We start from the raw sequence: 18347 nt of genomic DNA, 5'->3' as shown, positions 1-18347 counted from the left end.
CCTTTTACATGTGCACAATGTAAAAAAATACGGCGACATGCCAGCAGGCTGGGCAGGGCAGTACGAATTCAGTAAAGGTGCCATGGGCCAACTTTACCCGTAAACCCCGTAAACCAAAAAAACATCACATCGAATATTTTGACACATGCATGGAGTAATAAATAAAGTCTATTTACAATTTTTTTTGTATGGATGGGCTGTAAATTACGAGACGAATCTAATGAACCTACTCAATCCATGATTTGCAACAGTGATGCTACAGTAACTATCCACTAATTATGGATTTATTAGCATCATTAGATTCATCTCGCGATTTACAAGCCATCTGTGCAAAAAATTTTGTAAATAGACTTCATTTAGTACTTCAAATTAGTAAGATTCCATTACAAATTTTTTTTGCGTTGGAACTAAACACGGCCATGGCTATCCCTTCCTCTATCTCTCTAACTTGAGAGACTGTTCCAATTCGAGCCTCTCGATGTTTTCTTTTTTTGAAAAGCTTGCAGGAACACTGCTATATCAAGAGAGTAGAAGCAAACCTAGAGTCTTATAGAATTAATATTACACAAAAAGGAGTTTACTGAAGCTCAAAAAAAAGACTAATCATGAAACTAAGATAACTCTGGCCCTCCACATGCCATCTTCCTGACGATCACTCATCCGTTCAAAAACTCATCGGTTCCTTTACGTCCAAATGTTCCAAGCACCGTCTTTGGCAAAAGTGCCAGCTCTTTCTGCCACCGCCCACCAGTCCAAGATCTCTACTCCACCGTCCGGCTTCTGCACAAGGTTTGACAATATGGACGGGACATTACTAGCTAGGATAAGACGACGAAATGGTCTTCGTGCCTCTTTGCTGATCTGCCAAGCTGCTTAAATTGGACAGTGTACATGGGACCACGTCCTGCCACCGAGATCATGCTCATCCTGCGTACAGTTTACAACAGCCATGTACTGTATTTTTTTTTTATAAGAGTGGACCAGAGCCCGAGCCATGGCAGCATGCCCGCAGCCGACGGAGATCGCGTGCAGTCGCTACCGCGAACTGAGCCATCCATTTTCTCAGCGGGCGGACCAGATTTATTGCTACAGTGATGATACAGTAGTAAACAGTACCTAGCGAACAATGATGCTACAGTGCTACACAGTAGTGAACAGTGACCTCCCTCTGCTCCGGCGACCGCTTAAGTTGCAGTCGCTATAGCGACTGCACAGGACCTCGATCCGCCGGCAGCTAGGGTCGCATCTCGGCCGGCGGCAGGAGCAGATCGGGCACGGGGCTTGAGCGCTCGGCTATAGACATTTGAAGGTCTCTCCGTTTCGGTACCAATTGGTCAACTGATAGGGGACACGGTGACACAGTGAGGATCAATGAGCGAGTACTGTGAGGCACATGTGGACGTAAAGAAAATCGGATTTATTTAAGGACAAGTCTAAAAAAAGGAAGGAGGAAGAGGAGGACAACACACTAGCGATTAACCTGTTAGATAACTAGCCAATTTTCGGTATATTTTAATTTCAAATATTATTAGCAATTTTATGGCATAAATGAGTGATATTGTGTGAACAAAATATGTGCTTGTGTTTATGTTATTCTCACTACTAAACATTAACAAATTAATAAATCAGAATAAGTTTAGAATGTATCCCAAGGCGGGACTCTAGCACTGGGTGTGCCGTTCCCATGACTGGACATTGTGTCAGTCAGGGCGGTTCGATGTAGCCGAACTTAGTCGATGCAGTGCAGATGGCCGTCGGAAAGTAGTCGAGACGATCTTGATGTTCACTTGAGAACATAGGTACGGCCACCAGAAAGTAGAGGACTTAGGCGTTCGTCCACCAGGAAGTCGAGGATGTAGACGTTCGTTCGGCCACCGGGAAGTAGACGAAGTAGTCGATGAGGGAGCGAGCAGTCGCGCCAAGACGCTCCCCAAAAACCTGATTGCCCGCTATCCCGAGCAGGATCTCAGCGTTGCAGAGGTTTCGGAGGTCTGGCGCGCTCCCCAAAAACCTGATTGCCCCGTTATCCCAAGCAGGATCTCAGCGTTTGCAGAGGTTTCGGAGGTCTGCTCTCGCCAGAGCTGTGCCCGCAGCGCTAGATGAGCGATAGTTTACTGGTGCAATGACTCACAGCATTCAACAGCAAAACATTCTCATCTCATCACGCACCCGCACCGCCCGTCCGGCCTCGGTGAGGCGAGGCGAGCGAGCGAGCGAGCGCGTGCGTGTGGTTCACCAATCTCCTCCTACCAGCTTCACACGTGGTGTACACAGGGTCCATTAAGTCGGTTGAGATCCTTCTCAAATCCCAATACGAAATTAAACATTTGATTCCCTAACATTTAATAGTGGACTTTTAATTCTTTTAATTGCAATTGATGAAAATAAATGGGCCAAGCCCATAATTCCAACATAACCGACGCGCTAGGTTGGGATCAACCGATCAAGTACGTGATAGCAGAGGAAAACAAATATAATTATTACTTTCCTCTCAAAAAAGTACAATTATTAGTTTAACGAGCTGCCTAATTTTCCAGTTAATGTTGACATAAGGGCCATACAGAATAATTTTATTCAACTCATTTTGCGTGAAATGTCGTTTCTACTGGATGGTAGCGTACATGACCTATGAATTTGTTATATTTCAACTCAATTTGAATGAATTCTATTCATGGAACTGTAACTTAATTCATGGCATTTGTATAGACATTTAATAAGCTTTAATTCATTTGGCATGAATTGTAAGTATTCAATCTTTATATAAAATTTTGTGAGTAATATTGGTTATCGGTCTCGGTTGTTACCAACATAGTAACATGGATTGAAGGTCAATGCAAGTCCTTAGCCATCATACCGGTTAAAAACAACCAGGTGTGATCTCTATTATACTCTTTTACATCTCGTGTGTGTCATTTACTGTATTCGTTTGGCTGTGGCTCGTGGCTGGTGCTGATTTGTTATGAGAGAACAATACTGCTGACTGTCTGATTGCTTGATAGCTGGTAGCCCCGCAATACGCACAATGACGGATCTTAAACCCCTACCACTCGTTGAGCACCAAACCCGCCCCGTCACCTCGCCCCTATCCTTGAGGTCATTCGCCCTGTCGTTGCTCCTTCCTCAGATCTCTATCTGCCCAATTGGCACGTTCGTGTAATTAGTTAACATTTAGCACATATAACTAGTCTCCACGTTTGCTCTCAAGACCTAGAAATTTTCACATTTAATCGAAGAAAAAAATTAAAATTACCCATCATTGCCATTACGAAAAAATATATTTATAAATTACCCACCAGCCATTAAAATATATTTCTACTTATAAATATAAATCTATCCATTGTTTTCCATATCAGCTACATATCGTGCATACCTATAGGATACTAGCTACACAAACAATTAATATGTTTTACCAAACGTGTATCTTATTATATTACCAAAATTACAAATGCACCTTCACGATTATATTATTATTAGTCAAAATAAATAAGATAATTCTAGACTTTGCACTATATTAGACTACCACCCTCCAAAGATTTGTTGCCGGCATTACTACAAGACACTACCATACCTCACAATTAACACCATAAGCTCAAAAAAATTAACACCAACAAACGGAGCCTCCACGTTCGCTCTCAAGGTCTAAAAATTCCCACATTAATCGAAGAAAAAAGAAAAATTAAAATTACACACCGTTGCCATTACGAAAAAATTAGCCTAAAATACCCATATACATGTTTATAAATTACCCACAAGTACCAATAAAAATATATTTCTATTTATAAATATAAATCTATCTATTTTTTTGCATATCAAGCTACATATCATACATACTTATAAGATACTAGCTACACAAACAATTAACATATTTTACCACACGTATATCTTATTATATTACCAAAATTCCAAATACACCTTCATGATTATATTATTATTAGTAAAAATAAACAAGATAATTCTAGACTTTACACTATATTAGACTACCACCCTCCAAAGGTTTGTTGCCGACATTGCTACAAAACACTACCGCACCTCACAATTAACACTACAAGTTCAAAAAAATATCACCACAAGTAGATCAGGAACTATGACAATATCGATTAGGCCATGATTGGTATAGTAAGTTCATCAGGCTTGAACACGAACATAGGGTGCTGAAATTCTGAACCAAATTTTTGCTCTGCACTATGAAAATTTGTTGGCTTCCAAAAAGCAAGAAACTTGAATCGATTGTTCCCAACAAAAACTAGACCATGGAGGCATGACGCCATGCAACAGATGATAGAATTAAACATAGTAGCAATAGACGACTAAGAGGATCATAAAGTAGGAAAGCTAGCAAAAGAACAACTGAGTCAATTGAACACTTGAACTGAGCAGTGGGCGGCATTACTATAAGGGCTGGTAGATAAGAAACATGTTACTACTACTACAGCGCATGGTAATAACTAAGATCAAGGAGATAGGCAGTTGTGACAGGATTAGGGTTATGCACTTGCCATGTGGCACATTATTGACAAAGAAAGATGTAGGCAAAAGGAGGCACCACTGCACTAGCAACAAAGAAACACTATTGATTATTGAAGCAAAAGTAACATGTGATGAGAAATATTTAAGTTTATGAATAATAATTAGATAAAAAATATAAGATATATTTGGAATATCAATACTAGCCGTGCCAATACGCGGGCCACTCACTAGTTATGTAATTATTAGAAAAACTAGTTTGTGTAAGCAGCTAGAATGTACTCCTAGATGCGCAGTAAGTAATTTAGTTATGTACATATGCATTTTGGTAGAAAAGAGCACATTTTTTTTGTATTTTGGACTCCATTGCAGACAGAAATTAGCTATAGGTTACAAAATCGTACATGTCGTCCTGAAAGCCCCTACGCACGTACTTCCTCCGTTCCAAAATATAGGTCGTTTTGATTTTTCTAGATTTATAGTATTTACTATACATCTAGATATAATATATGTCTAGGTACATAGTAAAATATATAAATCTAAAAAAGTCAAAACGACCTACATTTTAGAACGGAGGGAGTATATGCCTTGCTGATGGCCACCATGCATGGACTTTGGCACGATCGAAGCATTGACCCAGCAAGTCTATCCTACTACATGTTGCGTCATCTTCAAGCTGCAAGGTCTCTCACTTCATAAGAAGCACGCCGAATTGATCCCTAGCTCTATTAGCAGGCAGAGTGATCCCGCGCTGAAAAAAGGGCAGCCGCACCAGCACCACACATATAGCTAGCCGGCCGGCCGCCAGCGAAGTAGTTTTGTTCACGTTCCTAGCTAGCTAGCGAGGCAGCCAAGTGATGGATCAGAACAAGGCGATGCGGTCTCACTTGTCGCCGTGTCGTGGGCTGGAGGCGCGCCGGCGGTGGTACCGAGCGGCGGCGCGGCCGACGGTGCTGGTGGTCGCGGCGAGCGTGGCGGCGGCGCTGCTCATGGCCGGCTTCCTCTTCGGCGTCCGGCTGACGCCCTCGGGCGGCAACACTGCCTGGGTCTCGGCCGGAGTACGTGACGTTCTCAAAGCCGGTACGTATGCTTATTCATACGTGAGCACGGTTGAAACTGAGCATGTTTTTGTTGAGATTAATGTGCCAAACGTGACTGTTAGTGAGTGTGCTCTATATCTTCTATGTACATGAAATTTTAGAAGCATCTGGCATGAGCTAGCCACAAGCAACGTGCGTGCAATAGCTTCTTCTTTTTTTTAAAAAAAAGAAGGAAAAAGTTTTGATCTCCTTTTCTGCGTGCATGGTAGTGTCCAACGACCAGAACGGCCAGGGCGCCGCCGCCGGTCCGCTGGCGACGGTGCCGGATCCCGGCGACCGCCTTCTGGGAGGACTCCTCGCGCCGGAATTCGATGACAGCTCCTGCCTCAGCCGCTACCGCGCCGCGCTCTACCGCCGGCCGTCGGTGCACGCCATCTCCTCCCACCTCGTCTTCGCGCTCCGCCGCTACGAGTCGCTGCACCGCCGCTGCGGCCCCGGCACCCCTGCCTACGCGCGCGCCGTCGAACGCCTGCGCGCGCCGCCCAACGCCTCGGCGGCCACTCCGTCTTCTTCCTCGGCGGCCGGGTGCAGCTACCTCGTGTGGAACCCGATCGAGGGCCTCGGCAACCGCATCCTCACCATCACCTCCGGCTTCCTCTACGCGCTCCTCACCGACCGCGTGCTCCTCCTCCACAGCAGCGGCGGCGCCCTGGACGACCTCTTCTGCGAGCCGTTCCCGGGCTCCACGTGGATCCTGGAAGAAGACGAAAGCTTCCCCATCCCCGGCATGGGGCACCTCACCGCCGGACACCACGAGAGCCTCCGCTCCGTGCTGAGGCGCGGCGAGGACCCCGGCGCGGCGCCGTGGCTGTACGTCCACCTGCGACACGACTACAGCAAGGTCCACCAGGACCAGCAGTTCTTCTGCGACGACCTGCAGGCCCAGCTGCGGCGCGTGCCGTGGCTCGTGTTCCAGTCGGACAACTACTTCGTGCCGGCGCTGTTCCTGATCCCGGGGCTCGAGCGGGAGCTCGGCCGCATGTTCCCGCGCCGCGACCTCGTGTTCCACCACCTCGGCCGCTACCTCTTCCACCCGAGCAACACGGTGTGGGGCATGGTGACGCGGTACCACGACGAGTACTTCGCCAAGGCGGACGAGCGCGTGGGCATCCAGGTGCGCAGGTTCCGCTGGGCGCCCATCTCGACCGACGAGCTCTACGGCCAGATCCTCAACTGCTCGCAACGCGAGGGCATCCTGCCCTTCCCCGGCGCCGCCGCCGGGGGCTCCAACGACGGCCAGCTGGCGAAGCAGAAGGCCGTGCTCGTCGTGTCCCTGCACGGTGAGTACTCGGAGAAGCTCAGGGACCTGTACCAGAAGAACGGATCGGCGGGCAGGGAGGCGGTGAGCGTGCACCAGCCGACGCACCTGGGCGCGCAGCGATCCGGCGAGCAACAGCACAACCAGAAGGCGCTCGCGGAGATGGTGCTGCTCAGCTTCTCGGACGCGGTGGTCACCACCGCCGTCTCGACGTTCGGGTACGTCGGCCAGGGTCTGGCGGGGCTGAGACCGTGGGTGCTCATGAACCCCGTCAACGGGAAGGCGCCCGGAACGCCGTGCCGGCACGCCGCTACTATGGAGCCGTGCTTCCACACGCCGCCGACCTACGACTGTCGCGCGAGGGCCAAAGGTGACGTCGGCAGAATTGTGCGGCACATCCGACACTGCGAGGACTTCCCGCAGGGCGTGCAGTTGGTGGAGTGATGAACTATTTATCATGTAACAAGCAAATACATCTGTGCTTGCTACGGGAGAGGGTTGTTTTTTCAGTGACCGTGCCTGAGCATGTTTTTCATTAAGAGGGAGCTACGAGAAAGGGTTGTATGTTTGTATTATCACATTCACATGATAACGGTAAACACGATTTTATAAAACTGTGATACATCATCATACACTATTTATCCAATTGTAACTAGATGTACTATACATTATGAATTTAAATAAAAACACCTTATTCAGGCATAATGAACTAGATGTATTCAAAGTAGATATCGAGGTGTTCTTGTTCATGAACTACATGTATTCATGGATAAGCATAATAGATGAATTTGCCAGTCCTCCCTGATCTTCACTTGCGTCTTGGATTTCGAATCTTCACGAAGTGCATGTTTTTTTAAGAAAAGGGGTAGGGGTCCCTACTGATTAAATATATTAAAAATAAAAAAGTCTTGCAGCGAGAAAACAAATCAAAAGACAAAAAAGGAAATGAAAAAAACAAAAAGATTACACAAGGCTTCTAGCAATTCAGACATAGCTAGTTTATTTCTAGCTTTTGCTCTTAGAATAACTAAGTGAGCAAGACAATTATTTGACGAAGCCTGGAAGCCTTTGAAGATGAAGTCATTGCATTGCATCCAAATACACCAGCACATTATAGAATGATGATTTCCATGAAGAAAGATACACCCAATGATACTCCCAATTGATTCCTGAAATGTCCCAAGGCTGTGAAGGGGGTCAAAAGACCAAACATGTAATTGAATAGTTGCCCAGCAGGCATGAGCAAAAATGCATTCTAAGAATAGGTGTACGAGGCTTTCTTCCACATTTGGGTTGCAGCAAACATAGTGATATGATGGCAAAACCATATTTCTTCTCTTAAGAAAATTTCTTGTGCTGAGTTTGTGTTGGAGGAGAAGCTAAAAGAAAACTTTGTGTTTATTTTGGCAAGCTGAGGCCCCAAGACATTTGAAAGCTGGCTGAACAATCATGTTGCCAGTTAAGTGAGTATAAGCTTTGGAGGAGGAGAAGGCTCAACCCCAAATATAGGACCAAAAGTCATGTTCCTGAGTATCATGCAGTTTAGAGAGACCATGTGTCAGCCCTATGAGTTGCTTGCAGCAGTGCTTCCACTAAGATAGGTAAACACAGAACTTCTGGGCCAGTAGCATCTCTTGCAGCCTTGAGAAAGATATTATTACTTTTGACAAAGGAGAAAAATTCAGGGTTATGCGATCTTGGCACTCTGAAGTTCCAGAGGTCTTCCCAAAAAAGGCAAGTAGCACCATCAAGAACATTTGCCATGCCTTTGAATGAGCTTAGGAGCTTTAAAATATCTTTCCACCAGAAGAAGCTTTTTTTCTAATTGGATGGTATAGATCTATCATTATAATAGGAATCCCAAATCAAGTGCACCCATGGGATGTCCTGTCTGTTGAAAAACCTATATAAGTTTTTCAAAAGCAGGGCTGCATTATGTGTCTGAAGGTTTATAACTCCCAACTCTCTTTCTTTCTTAGGTAAACAAACTAATTCCCATGCAGCCTTGGGTGGTTCTTTGCATTTAATATCTGCCCCTTGCTAGAGGCAGTGTTTTCTGTACTTGTCTACCTTCTTAATCACAATTTTTGAAGCTGGAAGGTGCTCATGAAGTACGGGAGTGCAGAGAAAATGGCATTTGTGATTTCCAGTCTGCCAGCTTGAGAAAGAAGGGCTGAGGTGCTAGAGAGCCTTTTTCACACCTTTTAACTAGATGAAGGCAATCTATGACTTTGAGTTTTGTTAAACCAAGTGGTAGACCTATGCAAGTGAAGGGAAAAGAACCCACCAACACACAGCCAAATGATTGGGCTAGAGTGGCATGTTGCATATATTGAGGGCTGCTATAACCTCATATCCCTGATTTTGTGGTGCATTTAGTTTGATGGCCATGGGTGAAGAAAGAAGTAAAAAGTTTAAGCGCAACTAGAAACACTTTATATGTGGCGGTACATAGTTTCACTATTGATTGAGCAGCAACCATGGGCCCATGATGGTTGTATAAAAAGGACGCCATACCCTTGTTTTTTTTGGCGCCAATACTTTTTTTGTGTCTGTAAAACATGGTGCAAGTTAACTCTTCCACGTGTTCTCTTATGTCATTCTCAATGCAAAGTTTTGTTGCGCAGTTTTCAATATGTTCCATATCATCATCTAAGGGCATTTGAATTGATGAATAAAACTAGATCTCACAATGGAAAATTTCATTTCATAATTTTATAGGCCAATATTTTTTTTATGAAACAGGAGTATTGATTATATATTTTTTTTGAAGGGTCACCGGAAGGGGAGAGGATCCCCCACCTGATTTTTCATTGCTTATGTGGCCCAAGATGGCCTGATGAAAAAGGTTTTGTTACAGGGTGTAGTATAGTTTTACATTGCCTGATGAAAAATAGAGCACCAAACATCTCCAAGCGCCGCGTCGGCACGGGGAAGCCTGCATGCCCACAGCCTGGCTAGGCCTGGGCACTTAAAACCGAAAAACCGAAACCGAACCCGAACCGAACCGAATAAACCGAATTGTCGGTCTATTCGGTTTTCGGTTTTCGGTTTCGGTTCCTAAAATCAAATTGTTCGGGTTTCGGTGTCGGGTTCGGTTCCAGCCTCTTGGAACCCGAATAGACTCAAAGAACCGAAATGTAGATGAACCCCACAAGAGCCGCGTGTTTTGGAATCCGAACCGAACCGAATAAACCGAATTTCGGATCCTCATCCTATAGGTCCTCAACCTGCTCTCTATCTCCTCGGGTATTTCGGTGGACCGAAAAACCGAACCGAAATTTTCGGTCTATTAGGGTTCGGTTCCTGTAAATTTTCTAGAAACTTCGGTTCTCATTTTTTGGAACCCGAAATTTGCGTAACCCGAATAGACCGAACCGAATTACCCTAATAGACCGAATGCCCAGCCCTAAGCCTGGCTTCAGCTTTGCAGTTTTGCAGTAGTTGGATCACTATTGCGTCTTCTCCTCGGAAGACAACACCATTCCGTCGCTTCCACAACTGCCAGCAGCACAGCAGCACAAAAGTCTCAAAGTGCAGAGCCGGGATGTGCGGCGGCCTGCTCAAGTGGTGGAGCTCGCCCACATCAAAATCGCTGGGCACCAGGAACCCCAGCCGCCTCCAGAAGTTGGCAGCAGCAGGGCACCAAAAGAGTAGGTGCAAAGAAGTTTCAGGCTGATGCTGGCATAGTTCACAGGTCGCCTCCTCAAGGACCTTCCGCTTCTGCTTGGTCGCATGGGACAAGGTGCGCGACACCAAAGACCAGGGGGCTTGGGAATCAGAGATCTCGGCATTCAGAATACTTGCCTCCTACTCAAGCTCATCCACAAGTTGTTTACAGCTGGCCAGTCGTCGTGGGCCGTATGGGTGAAAGAACGTGTTAACCTTGCTTCGTTTGATGGGGATCTCTTGGGACATCATTGGGGCGTGCTCAAGGAACTATTGCCTGTTTATCAGGCAATCACCACGGTGGCAATTGGTGACGGACGGACTACCTCCTTCTGGCATGACGTTTGGGCCGGCGATGAGAGCCTTGCTGAGTACTGATTATATATTAAAATAAAGGGAACTGTTGTACAATAGGACAAGTTAAGGAAACAAAAAATGAAACAAAGGAAATCAAGAAGATTACAATAAAGCTTCTACCCATAACGACATAGCTTCTTTATGCTTGACCTTTGCTCTTAGAATAACTAGAGCAAACTCCTGTTTGAAATGATTCACGCAGTTCATTGGACATGGTAGAACATCTCTGAAGATGAAGTCATTTCTTTAAGTGTTGCATAGGCCAATATATTATTTAAATGTTGCACTTAAATGATCAATAAGAGTGCATGAAATGAGTGGAGATGAGAGCAAACTCTCTCGGTGCTCCCTCTGTTTGTGACGACGACAACGTTGATTCTGGGGCAAGGCAGCCTTTCACATGTCCACATTGTAAAGTACGCTGACATGCCAGCAGGTTCCGCTAACTTCCTTGACCAAGCATTTGTACGAACAGGGTAAAGGTGCCTTGGTTCTTGAGTAAGGAGCTTCTCGAGGTTTGACATTGTGGACGAAAAAAGGATAAAGACGAAATGGTCTGCACTCCTCTTTGCTGGTTCGCCAAGCTTCTTAGGCCATCCGCAGTGAGGCAAAGGAAATAGCTAGAATGAAGGCAAAATATTTTACCTTCTGGTCCCATCTGTTCTCCTCACAGGTACTCGATGCGTGTGAAATCGCCCGGCGATTTGCTCGTCGCTGGCTGCTTGGCTCCCTCTCTCCGTCTTCCACGTCGAGCTGAGCCGGCGACATCGCCTGCCATTGCGGACGCCCTTAAAACTCAACAGTCGGAACGGGTCCTGCAGTCAAAATCATGCTCTCATATTGCGTACAGTTCACAGCCCTGTAATATTGATGGTAGTTTGGCCTGTCCTGGTGGTGCATCCGGCTTCGCCACGATCGAAGCATTGACCCTACATTCGCTTGCTTCCGTCCAGCTATCGCATTGCGTCCTCGAGGTGCAAGCTATAGCTATAGCTCCATAACTAGGCACGAAGATGGCAGCAAGCCAGAGGCAGTCGATCAGCGGCGGACCGGAGGCCGAGCCGTGGTACCATGGGGGCACGTCGGTCGCAGCTCGCCGGCAGGACCAGATCGTCGGCCGTGCAGCCGACGACGGTGCTGCTGACCGCGGCGATCGTTGCGGCCGTGCTGATCATGGCCGCCGTCCTCTTCGGCGCCCGGTGGACGCCCTCCAGCGACGCCGGGACATGGGTCTCGGCCGGAGTCCGCGTCGTCATGAACGCCGGTAGATATCCTCGGCTCCTCGCACGTTTTAGTGATAACTTGGTAGACGATGTTCACATAAAATTGGAAGCGCTTGCTTAAAAAACTACTTGTTCTGTGTGCACGTCAGTGTCTGACCAGGGCGCCGCCGTCCCGTTGGCGACGGTGCCGGACCCCGGCGACAGGCTCCTGGGCGGCCTCCTCTCGCCGGACTTCGACGACCGCTCCTGCCTCAGCCGCTACCGCGCCGCGCGCTACCGCCGGGCGTCACTGCACGCGCTCTCGCCGCACCTCGTCGCCGCCCTCCGCCGGTACGAGTCCCTCCACCGCCTCTGCGGCCCCGGCACCCCAGCCTACGCGCGCGCCGTCGAGCGCCTCCGCGCGCCGCCCAACGCCTCCAGCGGCGACGGCGGCGCCGATCCCTCCGGCGCCCCGTGCAACTACCTCGTGTGGACCCCGAACGCGGGGCTCGGCAACCGCATCCTCTCCATCACCGCCGGCTTCCTCTACGCGCTCCTCACCGACCGCGTCCTCCTCCTCGACGGCAGCAGCGGCGACCTCGACGACCTCTTCTGCGAGCCGTTCCCGAGCTCCACGTGGATCCTGCCGCGCGGGGACCTCCCCGTCCGCGGGAAGCTCGCCGTCGACACCCCCGAGAGCCTCGGCAACACGCTGGGCCGCGGCGAGGCGCCCCGCGCCGCGGCGCCGTGGCTGTACGCGCACCTCGTGCACAACTACAACGCCCAGGACAAGCTCTTCTTCTGCGACGACGTGCAGGCCCAGCTGCGGCGCGTGCCCTGGCTCGTGTTCCAGGCGGACAACTACTTCGTGCCGGGCTTGTTCCTGATCCCGCGGTTCGAGCGGGAGCTCGCGCGCATGTTCCCCCGCCGCGACGCCGTGTTCCACCACCTCGGCCGCTACCTCTTCCACCCGAGCAACACGGTGTGGGGCATGGTGGAGCGGTACCACGGCGCCGGCTTCGCCAAGGCGGACGAGCGCGTGGGGATCCAGGTGCGCACGTTCAAGTGGGCGCCCATCTCCACCGGCGAGTTCTACGGCCAGATCCTCAAGTGCACGCACCGCGAGGGCATCCTGCCCGCCGCCGTCGCGCCCGCGGCCAACACCTCTGAGGCGGCGAGGCGCAGGGCGGTGGTCGTCGTGTCCCTGCACGGAGAGTACTCCGAGATGCTCAGGAACCTGTACCACGAGCACGGCACGGCGGCGGGGGAGGCGGTGAGCGTGTTCCAGCCGACGCACCTGGGCGAGCAGCACATCGGCGACAAGCAGCAGAACCAGAAGGCGCTCGCGGAGATGGTGCTCCTCAGCTTCTCCGACGTGGTGGTCACCACCGGCGTCTCGACGTTCGGGTATGTCAGCCAGGGGCTGGCCGGGCTGAGACCGTGGGTGCTGATGCGCCCCAACCACGGGAAGGCGCCGGACACGCCGTGCAAGCTGGCCCCCACCATTGAGCCGTGCTTCCACAGGCCGCCCAACTACGACTGCCGGGCCAAGGCCAGATGTGACACCGGCAGGATAGTCCAGCACATCCGGCACTGCGAGGACTTCCCGGAGGGTGTCCAGTTGCTGGAGTCATGAGCTACTGCTATTTAGTTCCATGCATCACATAGTCATTTTTGTTACTCTCGTATACTGTGATTAATTAAAGGTTATGAATAAACCTCTATATAGATGACAAATGAGACTGTCTGAATTACAAAAACTGTCAAAATACAAAGTGAGGCATAGCAATTTCATTTACATTTTCCCTCGGAGACAATAAGGATACACGCGCATAGTCAAGTAAATGCGCATATAAAGGGTTGTATCCTACATGAAACCACAATGAAGGTGTAGAAATGTAAACTTCCGTGATCTAAGAGCCTCTCGAATGAGACCCAGCCACCATTATCAGATCAGAATGATGAAATACCTGATGCACGGCGCAATTTCTCATATGAAACCCAGAACACAAACTGCCACGGGCCAAGCCTCGCCCATGTGGGTAAGAAACCCTTCCACAAAGCCCTTATGCCCTCATGTCTGACGGTCTTGACCAAACAATCGTAAGAACTCCTGTATAGAGCTTTGCCCTCCTTCCCCTGGTTCATCATCCTAGTTTTGACTACATCTGCTGGACAGCTCAAGGTTGTAGCGGACAGTCCAGACGCGACAGAGGCCAATGTGTGAGCATATAGATTGTCATCGCATATCTGCCTGCGAATGATGAAATGTTTTGCTTGATCGTAGCATGTCAATTCACCAATGTTGACAAGAAATGCCCGTTGCGCGTTGGGAACAACCCCCTTCCAAAGTCCTAGAAAGCCCTCAGCTCGTATAATCTTTGTGAAGGCATCTGTGATTCCAGTGTACCGTGGTTGAATACCTTGGCTTAACAACCTGCTGTCTGCTTGCATCCTTACCTTGACGAGGTCAGCAGGGCTCGCCACCACCTGCACTGCAGAGTGGCAGGAATAAAAATACTAATTGTGAAGCTAGGAAATTTTAGCAGTTAGCAACTTTTACATAAAGCATGCAAAATATGATTTTGGAAAGTCAACAGCAGACCATAATTATTTAAAACATCACATTTCAACTAATACCATGTTATCATTAAAAGAAATTGAGTATCTGAGGATCCCTACTCCTCCAATGAGCTCCGGAAAAAAACCAAGTCAAGCTGACTGATGGTATGCATATGTGCTGACCTATTCTTCCCATTCAACCAAAAGATAAAGCCCTTCGCACCAGGACCTATTCAGGATGTCTATTTTGTTTCCAGTTTCATTGGTAAATTTATTAATGAGGACTAATTTAGGCCTGAACAAAACTGCTAGTTGAGTCACCTTTCTATATTTTGTCCAACCATATTCACTCACTGTCGGTACCCTGTAGCAGGGATACCTACTCCTACTGCAGAAAGACAGGACTCGTGTAGTTATCCGCAACTGCGCGCAAAGGAGCTGAGCAGCCGGACCCCTGTTGTCCGGGCTCCACCTCACCAGACCAACGGCCCCGGACCCACCCCCTGCTCGGGGAAGGGTCCGGTGTCGCCACGTGTCCCTTGAGGAGGGATGCTCAGCACCAGCGGCCGGAGGCACGGACCTCCCCTGGTGGCTCCGGGACCTCCACATGTCTCCCGGACCCCCTAAGCGCACGCGCCAGCACTCCGCCCAGGAGGGATCCAGAGCTGCCACGTGCCCCACTACAGCTAGCGCGGGCGCAGGCGCGAGTCTTCCGCCGGAAGACTCGCCCACCCACCGCATTTAATGCGAGAGGCTGAGGCGTGCTCTACCGCCACAGAGCACGGGGCAGCCTTTGCAAGACTCCACTATTGGTCGCATATTAACAAGGTGCACAGTGCAGCCGCAGGCGCCGCACACGCGGTGTACGTTAGTCTGCCGCATTAAATGGATACGACGATACGGCCCTTTCCATCATGCCGCCTACGCCGCAAGCTACGCGGCATGAACAACATGCATGGCGCAGCCTACCCGGCTAGCTGCAAGCGCCGCACCAATATGACAGGGCAAGACCACGCCGGTCAGAGGATCTGCGCCGGTCAGTACATCCATGCGGACGAGGCAGCGAAATCCCGGAATAAGATCTTCCTCAGGCGTAGCACCATAATAGCGCTAGGCGCTACGTTATTTAAATACATCCACATTGGGCCCACCTGTCGGGGTCCCAACGGCTATGTACGTGCCTCCCTTTGACTATGAAAGGGGAGCACACGCTAGTCTCAGGACAAGTTGACGCAGACTCTCTCCCTCACACTCTCAGCTTACCAGCTAGAACCACTCTCAAGCAATCTCTGGTGAGGACAGGCAATACAACACACAGTGGATGTAGGATATTACACTCCGGCGGCCCGAACCACTCTAAACCTTCTGTGTTCATCGTGTTCTTGCATCTAGATCGGACTAATCCTAGCTACCCCCGAGTTCATTCTCCCTCAGGGCTTAGGCGGGTGCATTCTGCCACCCGGCTGGGTTTACCACCCGACACTCACCATCATGGGAATCACCAGCTCCTCCAGTATCGTCCCATCCATCGCTATGTATGAATCACATTGAGGCACCTCTTTACAAGATCTAGACCTAGAAACTGACAAGCTGCACCTTAGCACCCTCTACAAGTCTTGGTATGATCTGATAGTTCATCAAGGCCTAGGGAGCAGTGACAGGGACCTGATTGTGGTAAGTACCTTTGCCAAGAGGGCCCTGTCAGCAGCTGCCAACTGTTGGGGAGGACCAGAGGTGTTGGAAGCAAATGATCATATTATGAGGGTTGAAGAATGCAAGCACATGTAGATAGTGATATGCCTGGACGATATACTGTAGTTTTTGGCTTGTAGCTACTGCTACTGTTCAATGCTGAATCATTGTGCCATACAACAATTGAACAAAAAATCTAGACTGAGGGTGCGCTTCTTTATCATCCACCACACCACTTCAATATTGAGGCTGATGATTAATTGATGACAGGGATCAATTAAAAAGTTCAGCCATATTAATTGATGATTAATTGAACAAAAAATCTCAGCATTGTTTGAAATGAACAGCTTGTGAAACTAAAAAGCATGTGAAGCAACTATGGTTTGGAGCTTTGGATCCTCTCTCATCCATTTCAAAGTTCAGGGCCTACTAACCCGAAATAAGTTTTTATCTATCACTAATCAAACTGTGATAGTAACATCACAATCTATCTGCAAATCTAACTTGGAATTGCAGGTTTGTTTTTCAGAACTCGCCTGATTTCTTCAGACAGGGATCCTCTGCAGTACTGCTCTTTGTAGTTGAGTCACTGACATGTGGGTCCGGTCCTGCATGTCAGTGACTCAGTGCAGGAGCATCTACTGCATAGGAGTCTCATCCGATTTATTCGTGTCACCTTCTCTGACCACTGTATTTGCATGTTGTTATTTCTCACTGCTTCACATTGTGAGTGTGAGGACATAACAAATTATCTACAAATCACAAGTAGAATTAGATATTTGCTATGCATAACTCGCTCGAATTTTTTTATCGAGTCCAAGCCACCTTCTGTGGCTACTGTATTTGCATTATTTGACTGGGCATTGATATAACGGGAACATAAAGTGACCTTTGCTAAATTCCTAAGAAAATTTTACCTGCGCAGCAATGCCGGAGAGTCCCCCGGCGAGCGCCTTCTCGACGACGCTGGCCTCCCGGCCCCCGCTGGCGAGGGTGGACCGGAGATGCTCGTACCCCACGATGCGGACCGGGGTGTACATCAGGTGGCGGAGTACGGCGGGGGAGAAGCCCCGGTACACCCCGCCGTCGCGGGCGAGCTCGACCGCGACGCGTATCACGCCGCCCCCGCCCGCGCCCCCGGGGCCGCGGTGGAGCTGGAGCCGCGTCTTGAGGGCGTCCAAGGGGTTGGTGGAGGCCTCCGCCATGGCGGCCGAGACGGACGAGAGGGAGACCTTGACCAGGGTCCCCCGGCGGCCGCCGCCGGCCTCGGCGTTGTCGGTTGGCATCTCTGGGCTTGTCTGGCGAGGGAGCGATTAGATTTTTTTAGGGGTAGGAAACTCATCTCGCGAATTGCAACACAACTTCTGAAACCGACGCAAATTGGAACCTAAATTCTGACAAAAGTGCTGAGTACATCCTGACAAAAGAATCTAAAATAGCACTCCTTGCCAGAATATGCACCTCCAGCCTAACCAGATTCTCGTCGTTCCTGGACCTGGACGAACTCCATCTTCAGAAATTCAGCGTCAAAGTTGAACAAGTTTGATTTAAAATAAATCTAATATGACATGTAAAAAAATAGAGGGAGTAGAGTCTATCTAGTTGTATAGATAAAAATATGCACCAATGAAATCAAAACGATGGAGAAAGTATATTCATATATGGTCCTTTTCCGTTTATGTTGGTTGCATCACACATCTAAGGGATCGCTTACTGCGAGTGCACTGTGAGTGCCTATGTGCAATCGAAAAAAAAAGAGAGTAAACGATGGTAAAGCTACGGCACTATGTGATGTTGTTGGGTGTCCGGTCGGGACCCAGGCCCGTATCTGGGCACGTGCAGGCCGTGCGACCGCACAGGGCCTCCGAATTCGAAGGGCCCCCAAAATATTAGGTATATATTAGATATAGTCATGTCAACACTTTAATTTAGTTGATTGTTTGACCCAATTTGTGGCAAAACATTGCCCAAATTGCTCCTAAAAGATAAATCATCGTAGGCGTATCACTTGCCACTTTTTTTTACATGGGTGCTGTTTGGGGT

At 48.9% G+C, this 18347-nt stretch overlaps 3 protein-coding genes across 3 annotated transcripts; 2 read left to right on the top strand and 1 right to left on the bottom strand.

Annotated features, from left to right (window-relative positions):
- Positions 1-5224: 5224 nt before the first annotated feature.
- LOC120683039 (probable fucosyltransferase 7) lies at positions 5225-7390 on the top strand. Its single transcript, XM_039965049.1, has 2 exons — positions 5225-5544; positions 5774-7390. The coding sequence occupies exons 1-2, from the start codon at positions 5322-5324 to the stop codon at positions 7264-7266; spliced, it is 1716 nt and encodes a 571-aa protein (XP_039820983.1). The 5' UTR covers positions 5225-5321; the 3' UTR covers positions 7267-7390.
- A 4047-nt stretch (positions 7391-11437) lies between these two features.
- LOC120682551 (probable fucosyltransferase 7) lies at positions 11438-13707 on the top strand. The gene is made up of 2 exons (XM_039964510.1): positions 11438-12112; positions 12221-13707. Exons 1-2 carry the CDS (start codon positions 11920-11922, stop codon positions 13684-13686), a joined length of 1659 nt encoding a protein of 552 aa, XP_039820444.1. The 5' UTR covers positions 11438-11919; the 3' UTR covers positions 13687-13707.
- Positions 13708-13743: 36 nt separating this feature from the next.
- LOC120682552 (mitochondrial uncoupling protein 3-like) lies at positions 13744-17671 on the bottom strand. Its single transcript, XM_039964511.1, has 2 exons — positions 17222-17671; positions 13744-14540 (listed from the first exon to the last, which is right to left on the bottom strand). The coding sequence occupies exons 1-2, from the start codon at positions 17588-17590 to the stop codon at positions 14004-14006; spliced, it is 906 nt and encodes a 301-aa protein (XP_039820445.1). The 5' UTR covers positions 17591-17671; the 3' UTR covers positions 13744-14003.
- Between the last annotated feature and the right edge of the window lie 676 nt (positions 17672-18347).

Source organism: Panicum virgatum, chromosome 7N (genome assembly GCF_016808335.1).
Source record: "Panicum virgatum strain AP13 chromosome 7N, P.virgatum_v5, whole genome shotgun sequence".
NCBI lineage: Eukaryota > Viridiplantae > Streptophyta > Magnoliopsida > Poales > Poaceae > Panicum > Panicum virgatum.
Note: the sequence above shows the minus strand (reverse complement) of the source record. Positions and strands in the feature narration are given on the sequence as shown.

Coding starts and splice junctions, on each gene's coding strand:
- LOC120682552 (XM_039964511.1), bottom strand. CDS start 17,590: ATGCCAACCGACAACGCCGAGGCCGGCGGCGGCCGCCGGGGGACCCTG. Junction 14,541..17,221: donor TCTCCGGCATTGCTGCGCAG/GTAAAATTTTCT, acceptor TCTGCAGTGCAG/GTGGTGGCGAGCCCTGCTGA.
- LOC120682551 (XM_039964510.1), top strand. CDS start 11,920: ATGGGGGCACGTCGGTCGCAGCTCGCCGGCAGGACCAGATCGTCGGCC. Junction 12,113..12,220: donor CCGCGTCGTCATGAACGCCG/GTAGATATCCTC, acceptor TGTGCACGTCAG/TGTCTGACCAGGGCGCCGCC.
- LOC120683039 (XM_039965049.1), top strand. CDS start 5,322: ATGGATCAGAACAAGGCGATGCGGTCTCACTTGTCGCCGTGTCGTGGG. Junction 5,545..5,773: donor ACGTGACGTTCTCAAAGCCG/GTACGTATGCTT, acceptor CGTGCATGGTAG/TGTCCAACGACCAGAACGGC.